Source organism: Fistularia commersonii, chromosome 23, assembly GCF_037954325.1.
Source record: "Fistularia commersonii isolate RoL2024-O1a breed Wild chromosome 23, RoL_Fcom_v1.0, whole genome shotgun sequence".
NCBI lineage: Eukaryota > Metazoa > Chordata > Actinopteri > Syngnathiformes > Fistulariidae > Fistularia > Fistularia commersonii.
The window spans coordinates 9,110,377-9,134,688 of NC_141306.1; the positions used below are offsets into that span (position 1 = coordinate 9,110,377).

Genomic DNA, 24,312 nt, shown 5'->3' on the forward strand with positions numbered 1-24,312 from the left:
AGATTGGCAGGCCTGCGTAGGTTCATATGTATGAAATCTTCACATGGAAGAGAGAGGGGGGGGGGGGAAAGAAAATGCAAAAAAAGCCGACCCTGCTTGAGCACCATGTCAACCGTCAAATCCCTGACACACAGGTTTACGTGCAAAACAAATAAGTGTTTAAAAATCAAGCTCATTTTACAAGAAAAAAAATCCTTCTCTATTTCTCCTCGTCTTTGCAGTGAATGTTCCACTTCGATGGGAAAAGATGGAAACTATCCTGCAGTGCAAAATTAAAAATGACATACAGTAAAAACAAAATAAAAACATGAAATAGCTCAAAATCAATCTTTTTAGTTTTTTTTTTTCCTGACAATGGTTTGATCGCATTGGAAGCTTTGGTTTTTTTTTTTGTTTTTTTTTTGCTTTTTTTTTTTTTTTATAGCCACTATAATCTGAACGCAGTGTGTGAGTGTGCAAAGAAATCATTGATAATTGTGCAAGAGATGTGCTAAAAGTTGCTGATTTGAGGACAGGGGAGTGGAGGGAGTGTGCGGGGGCGGTGAGGTTTTCGAAAAGCTGATCCGAGTGTATCCTGGGTTTGTCCTCCAATTTTTTTTTTCCAGAGTTCGACTCTGACTTCCTCCCGTTGAGGGACTGATGTCTCTTCCTCGTTTCCATAACCAGCTGTCTGTGAGCGAGCTGTAAATGCAGAGCGTCGTCGTCGTTCATTCTTCATCATCGGTTCGGTGTCAGGAAGCAGGCGGGGGTCCTGCTCCGGAGGTCGCTGGGATGCGGCGGCGCTCGGGAAATCCGCGTTTTCGACGCGGCGCTTCGTTTGGCACGACCGTAAGGCAGCCGGTCTGTTTTGTTTTTTTTTTTCCCCCCCATAATGCACTGGTGATGTGTTCCCCCCAAAAAGACCGGCGGGTCACCCCGCTCACCTCTTCCCACCCCAACCTGGCGTCACAAGTGTCACTGGGCCGGGGGGAGGGGGCACGGTGCGCTCGATCCAAAAAGTGGTGGTTGTAATCAGTCTGCGATCGTAAAATTCACAATCAGGTGCCGGAGTTGGAAGAGAAGGCGGAGGAAGAGGAGGGTGGGTGTGTGGAAAGAGTCATGTTGGTAAAGTCAGTCGGATACATTAAAAAAAAAACACGTGAAGTTCACTGGACTTCGTCGATGCTTATTGTTCACTCAGCATGTCCACACCTGAGAGACACAGAGAGAGATACAGACAGGAGGTGAGTTTACATCGGAAAAGTTCCAGTCGTTGGAACTGGAGATTAGGCGCTACGTCAGACTGCGGGCGAGAGGGCGGTGCAAACGGGGGAAGAGCAGCCGGTCCCAGCCGGAGGAAGCAGCTGGTGAACAGATGGGCCAACGGTACCTTGACGGTGCTGTCAACGGCCCCGGAGAAGAGGCGCCCTCTGGACACCGCCAGGGCTGTGACGCTGCCCTGGTGCCGCAGCAGCGTCTGGGTACAGATCATGTTGTCCATGCTCCACACCTAAGCGTGCACACACACACACACACACACACACAGACGCGCACACAAATCAGTTGGGCTGTGGAAATCCTTTCAATCAGGTCAGTCGGCAACAGAGTATTCTGTCGCCACCAAGTCAGTCACTTAATTTACAGTTAAAAATTGCAACACACACTGTCCTCACCCTGAGTGATCGGTCATAGGAGGCACTGAACACTTTGGTCTGGTCCGGAGTGGAGATGACGGCAAGAGCATAAACGGTCCCCACATGACCGGTTAGGGTCCTCACCTGCTCTTTGGACTCGATATCCCACACCTTGTTAGGGACACACATGCAACACCACCAATAATATCATCATCATCATCATCATCATTATTATCATCACCGCTGTTGTGACGCAAAGGCACAGCCTGCTGTTTGACATGAAGAGCCTGAGTGACTGAGTGACAGTGTGTGCGCGCTCTCACATGGATGAGGTTTTCATAGGTGCCGCAGACAATGTGGTGGTTGGTGACGGCGATGGAGTAGACGCTGCCCCCGCTGGTCTGCAGCACGTGAACGCACTCCAGGGATCGGATGTCCCAAATCTAAGTACAAAAAAAAACAAAACAAAAAACACGCACTTAGATCGTGAGACCCTCTCAGTCCATCACGGACTCTGTTGTTAAGAGTGTTTCATATTGCGGAGAAAACTTCATCACTGCGGTTTTCGCACTGCCATTCAGCAACAACCCTGCCTACATTCAGAGGAACTCCGAAGTAGTAATACACTCCACCCAAACCCAGTTGAGTCGAGCAGGAGCGGTGTCTTGGAAAAGTGCCATTAGACTTTAAAAAACTGAAGTACAAAAGAGCTAGAAATGAAATTTTTTGGCCTCTTGAATTTGTGGGGAACTTTGATTGTCTGAAAAAAATCCTCTGAAATCGATTATTTCGTCATCCACCATCTACTGCAGATTCCGTTTGACATTCATTACATCCATGAATGGAGGCATTTTCACATCCCATGAAATCGGGAGGTTTAGTTTAATTTGCTTTCAGCCATTCAAGTGCATTTACATTAAGGATCACGTTTATCCAGAAGGCAAATGCATTTTGTCAAGCTGAGATAGAGTTTATGTTGTTCAGAAAAGCTTTTCCTTCTATGCACTGTAGCAGATGTAACACTGAGAGGCAGAGTGCTTGATGCCGCAGGTATTCGGCCCTGGACCTGTTCCCACCTTGATGGTCTGGTAGGAGCCGCTGTACAGGTGGTTCTGGGACGCCACCAGGGCTCTGACCCAGTGGTTCAGACCGGTCAGCTCCTTCTTCAGCTTCAGCTCTGTTCCCACGATGTCCCAAACCTGCGTAGCCACGCGGCAAAGGAATTAATATATATACATAATTGTGGTCAATGTTGACGCTAACAATCAAAACTGTTCATTCAAACTCATGTGGTAATACAGCGACAATGATTCTTAAGATTTGAAACGCTATTTATTGTTAGAGGGTACTATCCTGCAAATGTATTATGGCTATATATATATATATATATATATATATAAACATATATGGATGAATATATATATACACACACACACACACGCACGTTACTTAAGTAATCAGGAATTCTGCTTGATCAATTCACAGGGTACTATATCCCATTAACTCAATACAAAAGACACAACAAAGAGTGACGGATCTTGTCAATGAAGTCATTTTATCACTCAGGTATTAAAGTGATCTGAAACAAAACTCGGCCTGAGGCCAAACACATTTGGACGTGTCTTTTGTGCCCAGTGTTTTCTGTGACCAGTCCAGGTTTTCAAGGATGTTTGAGGAGACAGAGAGATCAAAACAGGGATGTGTGGAAATGGATAAAGCAGTGAGAATCGCAGTGTTAAAACAATCACTTTGTCTTTCGTTGTAAATGATTGTCTTGTCTCAGCCTCACTATTCTACAGCTGTGTAGCTTTAGCCGTAAGTACTATGTACTTACACAGTGGCCCAGATAAAATTGTAGTTTGTCTGTTTGGAACACAGTCTGATGACGGGACATATCTTTGTGCATCTGTTTACCTTCAAGTATGTCAAAAGCAGAAATGTCGTGAGGGTCAGTGCACCCGATCGCTGGCCATGTGCAGATACTGGAACGGAACTTGAGTCACAAAGCTGTCACTTCCAAGTAAGTCGTCCCCCCCCCCCTCGCCCCCTCGCCTCCCCCAGAGCACTGAAGTCATCTTTGCTCCTCTCCCGAGGTAGTCCTATTCTCTGGTTCTCATCACTGAGTCACACTTTGGCTGCTTTGTATCTCCAGTTGCCCTCTGCCGTTAAAAAACGTCTGTGGATGCGCTTTGTTCACCGACAAATATACATGTGCACTTTATCATTTGGGAGCGACTCCTTCCCAAAGCGTCAGCAAGCCGGGGGAGTCATTGGGAGGCGTTAATCCCACAAGAGGGAAACTGTAGGACTCTTACCTTGATGGCTTTGAGGGAGCCACTGAACAGCATGTTGTGGGAGGAGACCAGCGTGCACACGGGGTTGTCATGGGCACGGATCGTGTTGACTTTCTGCAGGGTCTGGATGTCCCACACCTGCGCAGAGTGCAACGTCTGTGACAAATGCGAGCGAGGGCGCGTGCAAATCTGCGGGTGTGCTACTTACGATGATTGTGCAATCTGCGGAGCCGCTGTACAGCCGGTTGCTGTGGAGATAGAACAAAAACAAACATCGGGCCGAGTTAGAGGTTCGGGGAGAGCTGGTCTTTCCCAGTGGTCATAAGTCTCGTAGTCAAAGCAAGTGTGTTTGTGTGGAATCTTGTGTGTGTGTGTGTGTGTGTGTCTTATTACCCCTGGATGCACAAGGCTAGCACGATGCCGTCATGACCCTCAAGAGTCTTCTGACACTTGTATGTGGTGCAGGTGTCCCACACCTTTGGACGCAAAGGAAAAGCCAGAAATATCATGGATAAATTTATTTGCACGTGTGTGTGTGTGTGTGTGTGTGTGTGTGTGTGTGTGTGTGTGTACTTGGAAATCCAATTGTGATTTGACAAATGCACTGGAAAGAATCTGCTAGAGCAGAAGGTCCCAAACCTGCTTTTATTTTTCATACCAAGTATTCCTCTCTTACAGAGATGTGAAACTGTTTAGACAATCATATTTTCAATGGTTTTATAATACGGCAGTATCATGTTGAGGTGAAAAAGTATTTTTTCTATTAAGATTGTAACCAACTACCATTCCTTTTCCAGTTGAATTTCATCTTGACTGCATTTGTTTCTCCTCTTAACTTCCAGTGAATATTCATAGGACCACTAAAAAAGGCCAAACCTAGGTAATCAGTAAAAGGTTCACGTGATGGAGAGACAACGGTGCGGGTTAACATTACCTTGATGGTCTTGTCTGAAGAACCGGAGAAGAGCAGGTCTCCGGTGGAGTAGACGCACAGACACCAGACGGGACCCTGGTGACCCACGAACGTCCCCTTACACTTGAAGATCTGCTGGGGGTCGTACGCTGCAGGCGGGCAAAGAGAGGCAGAGGACTGAGTGAATGTTTCTATTTGACTGGAATGGAAGTGGGGGGAGGAAAACGATTTGACAAATGATCTTCTTTTCGACAAATTTCTGTAATATTCCGTCCTTGTCTGGAAGGGGTACAAGAGTAACAGCAAGACCAAGAAGGATGACTAGATTCAAAAATAAAACCAGGGCACTCACATCCCAGGATCCCCATGTTGAGTCGGGCATTGATGTGTGACAACTCATCCTGTAGAAACACCAGACAGCTGACTTGTAGATTGTATTATGCATTGGTTTTCCTCACTCTTTCGTCAAGAAGATGAACCCCCTAGGTCTTATACACACAAACACACACATAATGGCTAAAAATCACCCACATACACACTTACATTAAGCATGGAGGCATCTCTTCGAAATTCCATCAGGTCTTCACTCAGTTTGCTCTGATTCTCGTCCAAGACATCTGAAACACATGCAGACGCACAGTGAGGAAGTCCTTCCTCTCATACTAACGGACCGAAAGAACGACTAAAAATCATGCGGAAAATCTCACCAAATTTGAGTTCCAGGTTTTTCTCCAGTTGGTCTAACTTCTCTGATAGTTTACCCAGCATGGAGCGTAGAAAGGCAATGTCCTGGTCCTTCTGGGCCAGAGTAAGCTGCATCTCATGGAACCTGATCGAATGCGAACGAGGAAATATCCACATCGATCAAAGAAAAATTATGAACTCTCTACATGCTCCGCAAGAAGGCAGCAGTCTGTTCACACTCCCTGGGCTGCGGGAGTGAAACGACTGCTCTCGCAGCCTTGGTTTGGGAGCTCTCCACGCTTGCCCTCGACACATCATCTGGGCGGAAGACTTTTCCTCATGCACAGTCCAAGAAGTAACGTGCAATGGGTCAGAAATTTGAAGTGGGTGCGGTCACTTCCAGAGAGCAGAAGTGTTGGACGGCTGAGTACGGTGATGATCAAGTGTGAAGTATGGAAATCTATGTAGCACATATAGTAAGAAGTATAAAAGAAACGGTGTCGATGTCTTTGGCACAAATTGACAAATGCCAACTGGCATGTGCTGATAAGACGAGTGCACGTTGCCGCAGCGACTTGACACGGTAAAATGTACCACATATAGCAGTGACATGCTGTTGCTTTGTCTTACTGCTTTAAATAAATAGGAATTATTCAAACCTAATTGTATTAGCAATGGATGTTTACAATCAAGAGGCAGCTGTGTAGAGATCTTTCAAGGAGATCTGCTCACCTGTCGTCAGTCTGCTGTAGAAATTCCTTCAGTCCCTCGAATTTACACACCTCCAAGTGGGTTTCGTAGGTGTCTTGGTTGCCAATGAAAGTGCAGCTTTTGGTGGAGGAGAGAGGCGGTGACAGAAGATTGGTCAGAATGAGATGGCGTGCGTGACATTTTGAGCGGCGCCACGCCTTTGCCTCGGTAGTGCAGCGCGGCTGGCCAGAAGCCATCAAATCAAAAATTAAAGAAAAATAAAATTTACAAAAATGTTACAATGGAATGTTTGTACATTTCAAGGCCAGTTGTGCTCTGTCGCCTTGATATTCCATGAGACGTAGCAGATGAACTGTCTGGTGTTCAATTCTACGTGTTTAATTTTTTTTTCCCAAAACCCTTAAAAAGGACACACCCACACACGTATTTGAAATTATCATATATTAAGAAAAACACTGACCCGTATTTAGAATGTGGACACTTGATATGCTCACACTCCTTGAGGTGAGCCTCCAGGTTCATGGTGAGCAGCGGGGGGCAGGAGGGGTTGTTGGGGCACCGGACAGGCCTGTAGTCACAACTGGCCTCGTGTTCTCTACGGGGACAGAGTGAGGTGGGGGAAGGGGGCACGGGGCAACACAGGCTTTATCTCAAATAACTTGAACAGGAAGCGGGAGCAGTGCTTCACCCGCGCCGTGCTCTCCGGTCCTTACTTGCGCGCCGACAGTTTGATGGTGAATGGGCAGCCCAGGGGATCCACCTCATACGCTCCCGGCTTGCCGGCCACCGTGGAGGTCGACACCCCGGTCCCGCTGCTGCCACTGGCCGTGGCCCTGCAGCCGTATTTACAGTGAATGAACAGCTCTCCGATTTGCTCCGCCACAGCAATGTTGTTCACCACAACTGTGAGCTTGGCTGCATCCACGGGGCACTTGTCTGTGAGGACCACAGCACGGGGGGATGGGTGAGGGCATAATACAGTGTGACCGCAGCTCTGGATTATCAAGTTGTGATTTAGACACGACTACGGCATCACTTCTACTTACCTGATGTCAAGGCACATCGTCTGCAGAAGGTATGCTAAAAAAAACAAAAAAAAAACAAGAAAAACATTTAGAGAAAATTTCATGAGCTTACATATATACATTTCATATACCATATTTTTCGCACTATAAGGCGCACCTAAATTGATCTTCTCAAAAACCGACAGTGCGCCTAATAATCCGGTGCGCCTTATATATGGATCAATATTGAGCGGCAACAGGTCTTGCAACTATGGGAAACACCCGCCAATTTTCTCCCATAGAAGAAGTAGCACGCGGTGCATGCTGGGAAATATGACTGTAGGAAGCGTGCATTTTCATTTTCATTTCCATTTGTGTGTGTGTGTGTGTGTGTGTGCGTGTGTGTGTGTAAAGATCAAAAAATGGCTCCTTTCAAGAGACACGCTGAGGACGCTGAGTTTAAACTCAAGGCTATCAGTCGGACAGTAGAACATGGAAATAGAGCAGCAGCGAGAGAATTCAATATTGCGGAAGTGGAAGAAGCAACAAGATAACCTGCGGCGAGTAAAGAAGACTAAACAGAGCTTCCGAGGAAACAAAGCGAGATGGCAACAGTTGGAGGCAAACTCGAACAGTGGGTAGTTGAACGGAGAGCAGCAAGTAGAAGCATCTCTACAGTCACTATTCCAATGAAGGCAACAGTGCAAGCACGCAAACTTAACATCAATGGATTTAGAGGTGGTCCTTCTTGGTGCTTTCGTTTTATGAAAAGCTTTGAATTGCGACAAATGTAGTTGGAAAAACATTGCTTTCAACGAAGCCGGCGCAAATACCGGTCAGCACTACCGGTACGGACGATACTGTATTGTGAATGCACTAACTTGTTCTGGGAGTGAATGGAGTTGTCAGAGCATTGGTTGTATTCTATGACTGACTGACTGACTTGTCTGACTGTTTTGTTGACATTCCCTTTAGCGCAGCTTCATCTAGTGGATGCATAACGCAATCCCGGCCACTACTGTAGCTTCTACTCTATGCGCCTTATAATGCGGTGCACCTTATACCTGAAAAAGTTTTAAAATAGGCCACTCATTGAAGGTGTGCCTAATAATCCAGTGCGTCATATAGTGCGGAAAATATGGTATATTATACATATGCATATACATTTAATTGTTGTACACAAAATGGCAGCACAGTCCATTAAACCCAACTTTGAACAAACTCAGGTCACTGGTGTTCAGGTGCAATTTATATCATTCCGAAATCCTCTGGCTGTTTATCCTTAACTAGTTTTGTAGTTTTGTTGTGTATTATCGTGTTCTTTTTATTTTACCCTCAACACGCTAATTTTCACAGCGTTCAAACTCTCAAGCTCAACTTCTACGTCATATTAACTTTGAGTTGAAAAGTTAAAGTTGAACAAAAATTAAAGGACCCAATGTGGTCTTTTGACAAATTAGGCCACTATGTTTTCTACAATGCAATTTTGCCAGTGGGAGCCGTCTGGAATTCCCCAAAGGAAAAGTGTGCGGTGTCATTTGGGCTGCGCTGAGAAACCAGACATGCTGATCTTTGACTTCTGTGTGGAACAGAAGCAAACTCACCCCACAAGTGGTAATGACCGGGTCCTTAAATACATTGCAGCAGAGCTGGCAGCACAACTTTACAGATGGCTGTTCTGAAAACACCTGGGGCTCCTACAGAAAGACACATTCATTTGTTCAATATCAGCTCTTGTGTAATTGTTCCAGACAGAAATGTTTGCATGTTTATGTGTGTGATTGCATGTCATTATAAATGTGATTTTTCATAGAATAGATGTTGCACATGTGATCAATGTTGGCATTGGGTGTCACACCGTGTCTTCTTCTTCTTCGTGCAGAGAGAAAGTGGATCGCAGCGACATGTTGGACTCCGAGTGGAGGGATCGAACGGAGATGGCAGAATCCGACCTCCGAGGAGTACCAATCGGAGGCTGAGGTGAGGGAGCGGGTGGGAAAAAAGAAAGTCAGATATCGAGAATATCATCCTGCACCTGCAACATTCATGTTCTGACGTGTGAAGCAGTCACTTTTCCAAAGTTTTTAATTCAAACATGCAATGCAAACTACACGGAGCATAAAAACGTTAAGCAGATGTGCACCATTCCATCTTCATCATCCCGAGGGGAATAGGTCAGGGTACTGGAGGAGGAGGGAGTTCTTCTGTGCTGCTTGTAGGTGTTGGACCCTTCTGCTGAGCCCAGAAGAGTCGCACAGCATTGAAAGAAAAACAGACGATTAGATTGGTGAAAAGCTCTCAAAATAAAAAAGTTACTTTGATGGAGGAGGACGGGGGACCATCACCTTTAGCTACAGCAGCCACGGCTGAGAACGTCGGGCCAAATGATGCCTCCATTCTGCTCTGCGTTTGGAAATAATCAATTGGATTAGTAAGTGAGGAGTTCGCGGTCAGTCATTTGAGTACAGAAAAGTACCGCAACTTCAAGTGTACTAAGTACCAAACAGCTTGGAATAAAAAAATGTATTGAACTCACAAAAAAATCATACACTTCACTTCTCTTTCACAATGAGCCTACACTGCCATTTGTGCTCTCACCCCGCTCTCACAATCCACAGGGGTGGTGGTGGTGGGGCTGCTGGGGACGGCTGTGGTGGTGGCCGCTATTGCTCCGCCAGAGTATCTGTTGTAACGGGACGTCTTACCGCTGCTTATAACCCAGGGACAGCACACGTGCACCACGAAGCTCTAGCAGCTAGCTAGTGTGCCAGGCCTGGAGGGGGCGAGAGAGAGGACAGAGGGGAATGTGAGAGGAAAGGAGGGGAGGACAGAAAGGACAACCTGTTCGGATAACGCTGGGTTCAATGCCAAAAAAAAAGAAAAAAAACATTGAAAAGTTAGGCAGCTGACAAAAAGTGATTAAAGTTAAGATAGACAGTCAAGACTGTCAAACAAGGACATGCATTTCATTTGGAGTACCACTCCTGCTTGTGAGACCCAATGCAAAAAACCACAACAAATTTTTTTAGATGACAGTGATGCGTTCGGTTTATTACAAAATCAGCAATCCTCTGTGTGAAGAACATGCTCATATCAAATATCTCTGTTGTAAAGAAATGAACGAGTCAGTTGACACAATCTGGGGTAACAAAGCGTTACAAATTGGATGCTATGTTTCCTTTGTTTCCCTATGGATTGAGCAATACTCCTGTGCTCCACTTGTAATAAATACCAACTCCTACAGGATTCAATACAACCCATTCATCAGCTACAATTATATTGTTGATGTGGTTTGTATGTGAAGCAGGGAAGTGAAGCCGATGCCAAGTGGTCACTTGCATGTAGAAATACATTGTAATGGCACTTATGAACCTGGAAATTTAACGGCGGCCCAAGACTGGAGCCACGTAATCATTCAGCCAGACAAATTTCAACCGATTGCTTAGGAACAGCTTTGGAACTGGGGGGTGAGGGGGGGGTGGTTCCACGTAGTTTCCATAACAGAATCACCTCTGAAAACGTTTTGGGGAAAAAAAAACTTTTCTGCATATTTGCAGTGAATTGTTCCTAGATCATTCCACTGTGCCTGACCAAGGGTTAATTTTACAAGATCAATTTAAAACCACCAAAATTTGACTGACTGAAAAGGAAATTCTTTTGACAAACAGGTGGTCAGCAGAGCCCTGTTCCGCTCGATTCCAGAGCAACTAGAGATGCATCATTGGACGGCACTAACGTGAACAAAAAAAGCGGAAAAAAAAAACAGTGACACCTCTGCTACTGCAGTCACACGAAACTAATAGTGCATCGACGCTGTGGATATCAATCTCTACAATTGCAAATATTCAACATATTGTTGCCGTGTGAATCTTATCATTAAAGCTCAAGACAAATAGCTTTTGTTTTGTGTGGATATAACAGGGACGCTTCAAAACATGTTATTTGCTCTTCTGGAGGCACTGAACTCACTTGAATCCAAGTGACCAGCAATGATCAGTGCATTTTCTTCTTACAAATCTAAATGAATAATCATGTTTGGAAAAATGAAAAGGCTGCTATATCCGCTTATCAAATCTGACTTGCGGCTGACTCAAGACCTGAGTGAGGTCGCTGTAATGTGAAATTTGATCATTCCAGCACTGATTTTCCATATCAGTGTAATACTGACAGTTTACTTTACACTGACACTTTCTCTTGGCAAACAGCTAGCTCTGATATACTTGCCTTGACTTGAAATACTGCACTTGAAAATCTAAGTATATAATACTATACATTTTACATTCGGTATGTATAGCACATGTTTAGCGTATGACGTTGTATACTTCTTAAAAAGCATTATATGTAATCATAAGGTGATGACTGGGCATAGCAACACAAACACATGCAAGGTTATATTCACCTCTTTATCTTTGAGCTTGGAAAATTGTTTGAGCCATCTTCGGGTGCACCAACACAATAAGACCTGCATGACTACTTTCACCCAATGGGATGTTTTCAATATGATTTGGTTTGATTGTTGTACTTGTTTTCCACAGAAAAGTCGAACGGATAGCCGAGCAAGATATTACCCAGCCCTTTTCTTCACAGAACCTGTCATGGCTAATTTGTTAAATGTCATTCTCAGATCTCCGGTGTTAAATACGGTCACAATTGCTATCACTGTAATTTAGATTTCTTCAACCGCAGATGTGAAATTAGTTTGTGTGTGACATTTTTAAAAGTTTTGCTCATGCAAAATACATACTATCAAAAATACCAGTCACAATACTAATCAGCAGCAACGGCAGAAAGGAGGAAGTTATGCTGCAATAGAAAAGAAAAATCATGCTTTGCTATTGATTAAATGATATTTAACGATATCATTATATATCAAACAACTAAGAAAACTGGAGGTGAGGAAAGAGAAACATTAAAACACAGAGCAACTAGACGGTGATATATGCGGGGAGGTATGCGAGCTGTCAGCTCATAAAATATTTTCAGAAAACTTATTCCCTGGACATCAAAACAAAAATAATATTGTAAATAAATTTGATAAGGAATTGATTGCAACTATGTATCTGACTACCTATACCCCCAAGGCAAAAGAAACCCACTTCAAAATTATGAATGACATCTATCCAATTAAGGAATTGCTGAAGGTACCCTTTAATATTGAAGATAATATTAGTACCTTTTGTGAAGACAACATTGAAACCACTGACCATATATTTTTCTAATGCAAAAAAGTACAGGGCTTTTGGGCTAAAACTCAAAAATGGGTTAAAGACAATTTTCCATCATCAGCAGTTTCCTTCTCACGAGATGATGTAACATTTGGATTACTTTCAAACAACAAGAGAGATGAACTATGTGTCAATGTTATTTTAGGCCTGGCCACGTTCTTCATTCACAAAAACAGAATGCAAAAATGTTCCCCCAATTTTACATTCTTTATAAACGATTTTGATTTATATAAAAATCCTTAAAACTTAGGGAAAAATCCAAAAACCAAAAAATTTACAGTGTGATGCCTGAGATTCCTTGTGAACCACCAAGTTAAATACATATTCTATTCCCCTTACAGGTTTTTTTTTATTTTATTTTATTCATCTATGTATTTATTTAATTATTTTCTTTTACTTTCTTTTTCGTCTAGCATCGATTATTTCTCACAAACCTTTGACAATGTTAACTTCTGATTACATACAGAACGAATATCCTTATGTCCTATGCTTCCTCATCCCCGGTTGTTTCATTGACATTCGATTCTACCTTGCTATGTTTATTCATAAATATATATATTTGTTTATGATATTTATGTTCAATAAAAACAATAAAAATAACAAAAAAGAGCTATCAGCTTATGTCGTGTCAGGGAGCAGAATCTATCCGTGAAACTGCCCGGAACCTCTAATCTGCTCCGCCGGCGTCACACACTCACTGTCACAAGCGAGGAGATTCCCGTAAAGGGAGCCTCGGAGCAAAGAGGGGGGCGGAACACACGCGTAGCCGTCCAAAGTTGCCTCCTGACAGCTGACTAAACATTTTATCACGGAAGAAATGTCCTCGCGTTGACGGCGGAGTGTATGTCGCACTTTTCTGCCGAGCGTCATCTTTGACGGCGCCACTTGAAAAAACGCGATTTAATTAACACGCTAACGCTAGCTAAAGTGGCTTGTTTGCTAGCTCAAGTTAGCTAGTCTTTTTCTGCTAGCAATCGCGACCGTAACCCGTCCACGACGAATTCCACTCGTTTCCCACCGAAGATTCGCGGTATGTGGTATCAAACACGATAGTTATTTTCAAAAGCGGTCGATTCCGGTTGATCAACTTGCCATTATTTTTGGACCAGCGCAGCTCCAAGTCTGCAGACAAATTTCTCAATCTTCTCCCACCTCTCACTCTCACCGCGATGCACTATGGGGGTTGTAGTAGCACACCTGCCACCGACAATTCCTAAGCGCCGCCTTCTCCGCCATAGAACTACATTACCCAGAATCCGCTTTCCCCAAGTGCGACTGGACTATGTGCTGCCAATACATCCCGCCGACCAATGAGAGAGCGTCTCACTCCCAAACACATCCACGTTGTCCCGGTTTTGTGTTCCCATTGGTTCTTGGGGAGCGCGAGCCATCATGCGACAACCACCATCACATTTCGCCGTGGGAGCACGTGCACGGTGGTGTGAGCAGGGGGCGTGGGCGTGGGGGGGTTGGAATGCAAGGAAAAACCTGCTGCAGTTTTAGAAATAGTTTCCACGGAGATGCGTGTCGTCTGGATAATGCCTTTCAACTTTTCGTCCTCACTGTATTTTTCCTGCACATCCAGGATGGATTTCCTCGCCTTTCCATTGAACCCAAGGACCCTCACCTTTAACCTCACACACACACACACACACACACACACACACACACACACACACACACACGCGCTGCTGCAGCCTCTCCTCTGCAAAATGACAACAGTCGTTTCTTTTCATGCACATTTAGAGCTCCGCAATTCGGATTATTTTATTGATTATTTTCCCGTCAGTATTTCCCAAACCCCAAGTTTGAACCCCGCTGTTTAATGACTGCCATACAAGGGTTACAACATTTGGAAACGTGTGGTGAGGTTCATGGCTGGTGAGGCACTAACTGATGTGCCTCATGATCGTTCAGCTTAAGAAACTAGTAACACACATACGGTTGTTAACAAAGAGAGATACTGCACTTTGGAAATGTAGTTCCTATGGCAAAAGTGTTTAAACATTTTAATAGTGACATACAGAGAGACAGGAATACAGTCTTAGTACAGAGCATGCCAGCAGTCAGTTGTCATTGTGCAATCTACGTTGAGGCTCAACAGTCCCTGGTCTCAGCACACGTCGCTTCTTATAATTTGAACAGTAAATGTGAAAATCCAGCGATATTGAATACATTTATTTTTTTACATTTGACTTTTTTTTTTCTTTCCAAGATTGGCAAGTGAGGCACAGCCTCTCCTGCCTCCCCTAACTGCACGTCATTCTGGGAAATAAGCTATTCTCCATAAGGAAAACAAGCAATTACTTTAAACATATGCACCAAGTTCCATTGCCCTTAGACCTCAAGCCAAGTTTAAATTGTAGAAATAAGACCATGTGTGTATATATTTCTATCCGTAATCGATGGTGATGCAATCACCTGGTTGGATTCAAACAGGGGCCCTTTCCACATGGAGTGTCCGTGTTCTCCCCGTGTCTGTGTTGGTTTTTGTCCGGGCTCTTTGGTTTTCCTCTCGAAAACATGCAGGAGGTTTATTGGAATTGCCCAGATAAGTTTTAAACTCCAATCTGACTCTTTAAATGGGTGCAGATGGAATGGCATGCAACCAACCTTTCAGCTATACTGCTGATCAAATTATTATTTTACAATTCCACTAACATCCAATTGGGACTGTATCCAAATATATGACAAGTTTTCTCATGTTTGGCATTCATTTCAAGACTAAGAAATATACACATGAAGGTGTTCATTATCCACAGTTTAAAACTATTTCATTAGTGGCCTTTTTAGATAAAAAAAGGCTGGAAATTGCATTTGTGTCCCCTTGTTGTCTCCATAAAGCTGGGATCAGTATTTTGGTAGCTTTTTTTTTATTGATGACATTGTTACATTGCCATCTGCTGCACTTAGCGAATAAAGACTTTGACACTTCATAGTTTTATTTGTATTTCTTATTCCCCCCCCCCTTTTTTTTACTGTTTATACAATTTCCTACTATTATTTATTATTGTTATGTTTTACTTGAAACCCTGGCACAACAATTTTCTTCGGGATAAATAAAGTTGTTCTTATTCTTACTCTTAGATTTTGTTGCGATTATTTCCCCTCAGTTTTAACCCTCCTGTGAGCTCAAGTCAAGACAAAATTACCTTTGCAAAGCTTTAAGCTATATTAACACTAAGCCCAGATCTGTGTATGTTATAATATGTGTGGAAATTGAAATTATTCAGGCATGTGACTTGTGTCCAGTCATCACTTATAATAGTCAGTACATTAATAGTAGTGGTTTTAAAGTATCTTGCAATCTGAAAATTGACCACTAGATGACACTCTTTCTTACACTCTGATTGCAAACTTGTAAATATTTCTTTCAGCTTATTCTTTTCACCACAAGAAGGTGCTGCTCATCTACCAGAACAGCAACATCGCGCTTCCTCCTAAGGTGGATTTTTCTTTCCTTATTGTTGTGCAATGGTTTACGTTACTTTTGAGGTTTTGGTAAAAATTGAACTTTTGATTTTATTCAGAGCAGTTAGAGGAAATTCACTCCCACCGTGTAACTGGGTTTTCCAGTACATACCAGTGGGATATGGGATTTCTTGTGAATGAGTCTCATTTAATTTTTAGCACAAATATACACTTTTGAGCTAAAACTATTGATGTGCTTTGCTAAGAACAACATATCCATATCTTTCAGGACTTTTTACTGCGCTGATGCCCCAGATCAGGTTGGCAGCAAGTTAGGCTATGCAGTCTGTATGTGTGTGTACGTTTGTGTGTCTCTGTCAAAAAAAAAAAACCCTCACTAACCCAAGCTTACTGTTCTGTACATTTCCTGTGCATCGTGTATTTGCAAGTGTATTTGCAGTCCCTATGTCCTCTATTGTAAGTCGCTTTGGATAAAAGCGTCTGCCAAATGCAATGTAATGTAATGTAATGTAATATCCTGACAAATAAGCCATTTACTGAAAGTGAAAGAATAAATGAGAGGGATGTGATGCGTAACAGCACATCATTTTACACCCTTTCCCTCTTCGGGTCTGATTGATATATTTGTTTCAAACCATGTAAAAATATTGTAATGCACAAAAAATAAGTAAGAGTGATCTAAAAACCAAAAAGAAAACAATTAAGATTTAAATATTGACATGCAAAGTGGGACCACAGGGTCCCCCAGCGTTGTGATCTGGGTTGAGGTCCTATGTTTACTAGCACAGTGGAGGGATGTGATGTGTCATATAAGGGGGAAGAGGGGGGGTTTTATCAGCACACACAGGCCAATGTGTGCAGCTGCGCACGCTGGAAACAGTAGGTGTGTGTGAATAGGCCCGGGCAGAGAGGAGCGGGTACTGTAAATAGAAATATAGAAGAACTAAGGCTAAATGTTGTAATGCAGCCATGAATAAGACATGTTTTCAATGCAGCTTTGTTGATATGCACAAACACACACACACACAGATGCATGAACGCATGCACACACTTTGTTGATACGCACACACACACACACACACACACACACACACACAAACACACAGAGATGCATGAACACACGCATACAGTGTGCGTTCCATTAGAGAAAGCACAGGCCATTAGTAGTTTTATCTTCTTTGTGTGTGTGTGTGGGACGGTACTGACAAGACTCCCCTCTACATGCCTCCAGCGCACACTCAAACACGCGCGCACACACACACACACACACACACACACACACACACACACACACACACACACGTGAAGCCCATCAAGCCATTTCTGTCTGGACAGTTCTTGACAGGCAACTCTGTGTTTGTTAAAGCTCAGACTGGCTTCTGCAGAGGTTAAGAGATTCAGCTTTTCATTTCAAAAAGGCCATCATTCCATGCTGGCTGGATCCCTGGGACGGCTGACAGTGCAGAGGGAACATCTCCTCTGTGTGCAAACACACCCGCAAAATTCCATATATTAATAAAATAAAATAAAAAAAAATAAATAAAATAAAATAAATTGAAATGTAATTAAATTAAATTAAATTAAATTAAATTAAATTAAATTAAATTAAATTAAATTAAAAATATAATAAGAGCAATAGTATTGTGGCTGCAGTAGTAGAAAGTAGTAGAGGGTGTCATTTTTCTAATGAATCAATGAATTAGGAATGATTTCCAAATCTCCCTCCCTTCGTTTTGAGGATGATGGACAGGTGATTGCTGGCTTTCTATAGCAGAGGATCCAACATCAGGTTCTGGTCGGTATGTAACGTGCACAGGGATCGTCTCATTCCGATCTAAGTTGATTTTTTTAAGAGAAAATATAGCTGTCGCGATTCAGACTTCATCACAATGATTACAAGGACGTGCAAAATATTTTAAGGTAGAAGGGTGTTTTGGGAGGATTACATGCTCCACTGCATTTACAGTACAACCCTGCGTCAAAATGCATCACTTCCTGATTAAATTCCTGGCGTATTTTACTGCTCTTAATCAAACAAAGCACTCTGCAGCTTTTATTGAAAGCAAAAAAAAAAAAAAAGGTTACATCATATTAGAGGGCTCCATATTGTTTCTAGAAAGAGACTAGATTGAAACGCAGTCAGTTCTGTCGCTGGTCCACACACACCATTTCAGAAGCCGTATTCGTCACACATGCAAACTAAGATTCAACGTGAAGAAAACGTGATTGAATTAATCAAACAAAATAATATAATGTCAACTGGATGTGAATAGCACGTCGAGGAAAATCACATTTTATTAATTTGGTGGTCGTCTGATGACTCTTTCCACGTAGAGGAGGACCACATTTGACAAAAAACAGCATTCTCCCACGACCGAGGCGACGGCGTGCTCGATGTGGGCGGCCTTCTGCCTCGAAAAGCAAGAGCGCGTTGGAAACAGAGGCGGTGCGATGGTTAGAAGGGACAGGCAAAAAAATGATCTATTACTAAGTATAGCAGTGGTGCTGACACTGACATGATAATGGCTGAAATGATACCTTTCAATATTCATTAAAACAAATAACAATGATGGACGCCTGGCGAGATGCCGCAGTGGATCGAGCCTGCGAGATGAGAGAGATACGAGATACGAGGTTACGATCATGCGCCGATGAAGGGACGTGAGCGCAGGCAGGATGGGAAGAGTGGGAGGAGTGAGAGGGTGTATATTGAATAGTTTCTATATATAAGTACCGCGTTATTACATTGCCGTTTGAGTCCGGATGAATAGACGAGAGCCCGGCTCTGACGATGAGGACAAGGAGTTTAAATATTCCGTAACTGCTGTAAATAGAAGCCCCCTGTGTGTGTGTGTGTGTGTGAACTCTGCTCCGCCACACATGCTAGTAAACGCCATGGGGGGCATTTTTACTGCAGACATGAAGAACCTGGTAGGAAAATAGAAGTGGAACATAAGAGGGAAAAATAATCTGAAAGTGCCCTCCAACCAGACACTCACACACTCCTCACTTGATCCGGATAGAGGCGGGAAGGGGGGGGGGGGGGGGGGGGGTGACTCTTCCCGGTTAAGTGGGTCCATCAGGGGCGAAGGTGCAGCTCAGACACAGGAGACAAAGCTCACAGCAGAGAGGCACGCAAAGTAGTAAGCAAAGTAAGGTGGGGGGATTAACCAGGTAAAGTGGTATCAGGTGAAGTTAAAATCCAATCCATCGATGTCGGCGCGTCATGGCTTCGATTTTGTAAAGACGTCAACATCTATCGAGGGTGCGAAACGTCTTTTGCTTCTCGGCCCGTCTGTCGAAGCGAAAGCTCCCGATTTGAGTTTCCGTCGGAGCTGCGTGTCATGAATTAATGATCAGCGCTGACTAAGGGCCTGTCTCTAAGTGCTGGTGGCGCACACATCGCCGCCCCACCTTTGTGTGTGTGTGTGTGCGTGTGTCTGTGTGTGTGTGTTTTGGTGTCTTGAATGTGCTTCACCTCTCCGCACGCAAGAAGTTCTCCTTGGTCTTTGAAATATTCATCAGGCCCGTTGCTGAATGCAGACGTGTTTGCAGGGAAATCTGCGATGTGTCCCCACGCGAGTGATTTTACGGCGTCGGATTGATTTCCAGGCAAAGACATTAACTTCCGATGTCGTTTTCAAAACGCAGCTTTTATCACATGAGATGGTAATTGAACTAACTAACTTGGTTACACTCCCAGCACGCGCTGCTGTAGTTGTGAAAAACAAAAACAAACAAAAGCAAAGGGAACATATAGTTTTGTCTGCTTTGGTTTATTAGTATCATTCATTCATTTATTATCTATACCCTGTAGTGAGGGTCGCGTTGGGTTTTGGCAGTTGCAGGCCATGCATTTCACACCCAGGCTTTCAGTAGTGCTCCATTTATCCCCTAAATAACTGTTACACTGCTATAAAACTGTCAGTCTTTTTAAGATTTCCCTATTTTTCTTCACCTTTTCGTTGTGGAGCTGTGTTTCCCTGCGCACTTGCTCACTAAGTTCTAGATCCACTCTACTTTTCCCCCAGGAAAGTTTTGCAAAAACTATAATTGTGTTCATGCAGCTAGCTACATATGCAGCCTGACACATTGACGTTAGCATAGCCTTCTAGAAGGCCTTGGTGTCTCAACTCAAAATCTGATTGGTTGAAACAACAGTTTCATCGACATTTGTTTTTCGCCAGAGCGCCTGAATCGGATTCTGCTGGCCTCCAGGCAGATTTCTTTGACTTTGACCCTGCCTGGCAACAAGTAACAGCTGAAATTTGATTGGTTAAGTGCTCTTTGTTCAACGAAAATACATGTCTGGAAGCAGCGCAATCAGGGAAAAAGCTACGAAAGGAAACAGACAGACCATTTGGAATTATTTAATCAGATTCGAGATTCAAACTAGAATTAACATTCAATTGTAAATAAAGTCAGTCTGTAATCCAGGTTTTTTTAGGCCAGCAGAGAAGGCTTTGCAGGCCCTGACAGCCCCCGACTGGGATTTGGAGACTTTCAAGCTGTCATTGTCCAATCACAGGCCCACATATAGAGACATGCAACCATTCACTCTTTCATTCAGACACCACATGTAAAGGCCCAAATTTTGGACTCAAACCAGTGATTAACTGAAGACGAGTGAGGATGAACGTCTGATGAACGTTCTAGCCGGAGAGCAGTCCTCTCATCGCCTGATCCTTACGACCAGCCCGGCAGAGCTTGTTGAACTCCGACGTTCCAGGATGTAGATATTCACATGGCGTGCTTGAGGAACTAGTGTTGCCGGTTGTGATTTAACCAGCAGAACTCAAATGGAGCATCTGTAATCTGCTGAGGGACCTGTAATCCCCCGCACAGCCACGCATATACATTCGGGGGGCGTAGTATATGCGCTCCGTGTCCCTATTCCGATACGACGCCCTAATCCGATCTAATCCGGACCATTCACTGCACATCACACCGTAAAGATGAGATTAAGGAGAATGGCTGGAAGCGTCTGGATTAGCAGCCGAATAGCTGCCCGGCGCAGCTTTAGCCACGAGTCGGAAATATGTTTGCAGAAGCTTCTACGTGTTTCCAGGTTTTTCCAGCCGCCTCTATAACCTGACCGTCCGTCCGCTCAAATCAGGCCGGAGACGTCGTGATTACATTTTAATGTCCGTCAAAGTCCGGGACATTAATATTCAGCAGTACCTGAGAGATGAATGGAATGAACCAATAATTAAACCGATCAGGGATATAAAGGATAGGGAAAATTGAGATTTTAATTGGAATTAAAGCGACGACTAAACCGCCTTTTGCTTATTTCTACAGTTTCTTGGTTTTCGGGAGGGTTTCATCTCGCACCGCGGGAGAACATGGGCTAACCCATGAATTATTCTTCCTTTGTGCAAAAGTGTCTCCTCCACCGCAGCCATCTGTCCCTGACAGCAACAAATGTCGGGGGCCCAAATTTGGCCCGAGTCGGTGCCGTGACTGAGCCGAAAGTGTCCAAACGCGTCCCAGATTCAGCTCTTACGCTCCTGCTGTCTGTCATGACACGTGGCAGGGGAGCCTGTTCTTTTTAAACACACTTATATGGATAAATCAACTGTGTGATATCTACATTAACTAAAAGGAACACCCCCAATAGATCTATATTATATTTATTCATTCATTCAATACCACTTATCGTGCAGTCGGGGGCTGGAACGAGACGCGGGGTTCGCCTTGGATCGATCGCAGGGCAACATAAAAACATAAAACCCTGTCATATATAGAGACAAACAACCATTCACTATGTCATACGTCATATAGAGAAAACGTCATTGTGAAGAGAGACCTCATAGCCCTTTTAATATTTAAATGGGTGAAAAGAATAACAAAAGAGCCGGTCCTGCCTCACAACAAGAAAGTCCCCGGTTTGATACCGAAAGGAAAACAGTTTCTGTGTGGAGGCGCCCACGGTTCAAAAACATGCAGGAGGTTCATTGGAGACCCTAAATTCACTGTTAATGTGCATGCCTCTGTTAATCTCTGACGAACGACCGGTCCCCGGTGAACCTTTGGGATAAGCTGCCGCGCCACCGCAACCCTGACTGTATCGGCAATGAATGAATTACTATTTCAATTACTATTTCTGTATTTAATAGAGAAATTAATACAGAAGGCAGCTAAGCAGTGAGCAGTGCCAGGGGAGCAGTTAGGGGTTCAGTGTTTTGCTCAACATCACTATGACTGGCTAGGACAGGGGTGGGCAATTATTTTGGCCGGCAGGCGACATTTCTCATTTAATTCTTATGCACGGGCTAGCTAGGTATCATGTAAATTGAGCAAAATGAAAATTACAATTAAAATATTTACATTATTTAGCATTAAACTTTGTATGTAATCATGTACTTTGTATGTAAATTTTGTATGTAATCATCCACACAAATTGAACAAAAGGAAAAAAAATCTAAATTCAATACTGATTGAGAATTCTTATTGAAATATTAATATATATGATTATTATTATATTTATATTTGATATATTTGTAATGATATTTTTTATAATTATTATTTTCATTATCGTTATAATTTTAATTATGTTCTTTATCATTATAATTTTAATTATGTTTATTAATATACAGGACTGTCTCAGAAAATTAGAATATTGTAATAAAGTTCTTTATCTTCTGTAATGTACTTAAAAAAACAAAAAATTACTTTTTCATGATAATCTAATATTTTGAGATAGGATTTTTGAGTTTTCTTAAGATGTAAGCCATAATCAGCAATATTAAAATAATATAAGGCTTGCAATATTTCACTTGATTTGTAATGAATCTAGAGTGTATGACATTTTTGTTTTTGTAATTGCATTAAAGAAGATAAAGAACTTTATCGCAATCTTCTAATTTTCTGAGACAGTCCTGTAAATATAAAATGCCCAGGAGGAACCAGGAATCAAAAAAGGAACGACGTCCTACACTATAACATACACCTATTAAATCTACGCCTCGGTGTCACGCTGTCTTCAGACGTTATCTTATTCATTATCATTATCTCATTTATTATCTTTCATAATCTTATTTAAAGCCTGTGAGCCCGGATGCCTTGACATGGTTTCGCCGCAGCTGACGAATCACTGCACATTGGATTTTTGTCCACTACGTCTCACCTCTGTTCTCCCGGTCGCCTAATGTGACATTCTCACCGCTGCTCTTCAGAACATCGAGCTGATAGCCGGTAAATCGGCCACGACGTCCAAAGGAAAGACAGCGGTCTCCGCACAGTCGCATTACTGCGAACCTTCTCGCTCACCGTGCCAATGTTTTGCCGATGTGCGACATCCGCCGCCATTTATTTATTGAGCTTTTACAGCTCTGGCGCGCAGACACCGCGCTGAGGTTCAGGAGCAGAAATCATATTAACTAGGTAAAATAAACATTTTAATTGCCTATTTAATTTGCAAATATATATTTTCGCCGTCTTCGGTGAAGCAGTCCGTGACAGGTGACTGCACGCCCCGGTGAACACAGCAAAACGGTGATGGCACACGGAAGCAGATGGCATTTTTGGTTTGCAGCAGGGGAATAATTTAAAATCGCTCCTTTATTTCATAAACACAAGTGGACTCAATTAGACACTGAATATTGTATTTGAACGTGACCTTCAGCCCAGCGTTTTTTTTTTTTTTCGGAGTTCAAAATGATTTTTTTGCATGAAGAGATTTCATTTTTGATTTAATAACTGCAATACACGACAGTTTTTTTAATACGTGGCATAAAGGGGGAGGAAAAATACATGCAGTATTCCTTTCATTTTAGATGTCAACAGGGCTTTGTGGATCTCTGTGTTTTTTCTTTTTTTTTTTTTCACTGGTCCTAATGAGTGTAGAACAGTGGCGGGCAAACTTTTTGGCACAGGGGCCGCGTTGACTTTTCAAATTTGACAGACGGGCAGGGTCAGCACAAGATACGATACATATAAAAAATTTTAAAAAATGCATTCGTTAATAGTCCATATCAAACTTGTCTGACATTTGCTTTGAAAATAAAACCAGCTTGGTTTTGAAGGCGCTGACGTTCGCTTGCATTTCACGCACAAACCGTCCAGCTCATTCATGTGTGTCAGTATCTCGACAGTAAAGGCTAAATCACAAAGCCAATCTGCGTCATTCAGCTCACGAAAATTCTCGAGTAGCTCCAAAAATGAAATAATCTCCCGCATTCATTGATCCGATCATTCGATCACTCACATCAAGTATGAATTCTGTACCGATTTTTGGAGGGCCGGATTAAAAAGACCAACGGGCCGGATGTGGCCCGCGGGCCGTAGGTTGCCTACTCATTATTGCCGCGAATACCAGTAGAGCTGACGGTTACAGGGTCATAGCTTAAACGAAACATTAATAGCTTAAATAATTACAAAATATGGACACCTGGCGAGAAGTTGCAGTAAATCAAGCTGCACCCCCCCAAAGTC

At 43.1% G+C, this 24,312-nt stretch overlaps 1 protein-coding gene across 2 annotated transcripts; it reads right to left on the minus strand.

Annotated features, from left to right (window-relative positions):
• Nucleotides 1–329: 329 nt before the first annotated feature.
• traf7 (TNF receptor-associated factor 7) lies at nucleotides 330–13,614 on the minus strand. Of its 2 annotated transcripts, none has more exons than XM_086170266.1 (22): nucleotides 13,537–13,614; nucleotides 9,756–9,992; nucleotides 9,565–9,622; nucleotides 9,363–9,451; nucleotides 9,078–9,194; nucleotides 8,824–8,916; nucleotides 7,262–7,295; nucleotides 6,929–7,151; nucleotides 6,676–6,810; nucleotides 6,237–6,332; nucleotides 5,528–5,649; nucleotides 5,364–5,437; nucleotides 5,173–5,221; nucleotides 4,842–4,969; nucleotides 4,301–4,383; nucleotides 4,116–4,155; nucleotides 3,929–4,045; nucleotides 2,690–2,812; nucleotides 1,937–2,056; nucleotides 1,653–1,784; nucleotides 1,370–1,489; nucleotides 330–1,191 (listed from the first exon to the last, which is right to left on the minus strand). In XM_086170266.1, the coding sequence occupies exons 3-22, from the start codon at nucleotides 9,614–9,616 to the stop codon at nucleotides 1,177–1,179; spliced, it is 1,962 nt and encodes a 653-aa protein (XP_086026392.1). In that variant the 5' UTR covers nucleotides 9,617–9,622; nucleotides 9,756–9,992; nucleotides 13,537–13,614; the 3' UTR covers nucleotides 330–1,176. The 2 variants fall into 2 exon arrangements, with proteins under 2 accessions (XP_086026392.1, XP_086026391.1); XM_086170265.1 differs by having other exon boundaries at nucleotides 9,818–9,992; nucleotides 13,537–13,607.
• Between the last annotated feature and the right edge of the window lie 10,698 nt (nucleotides 13,615–24,312).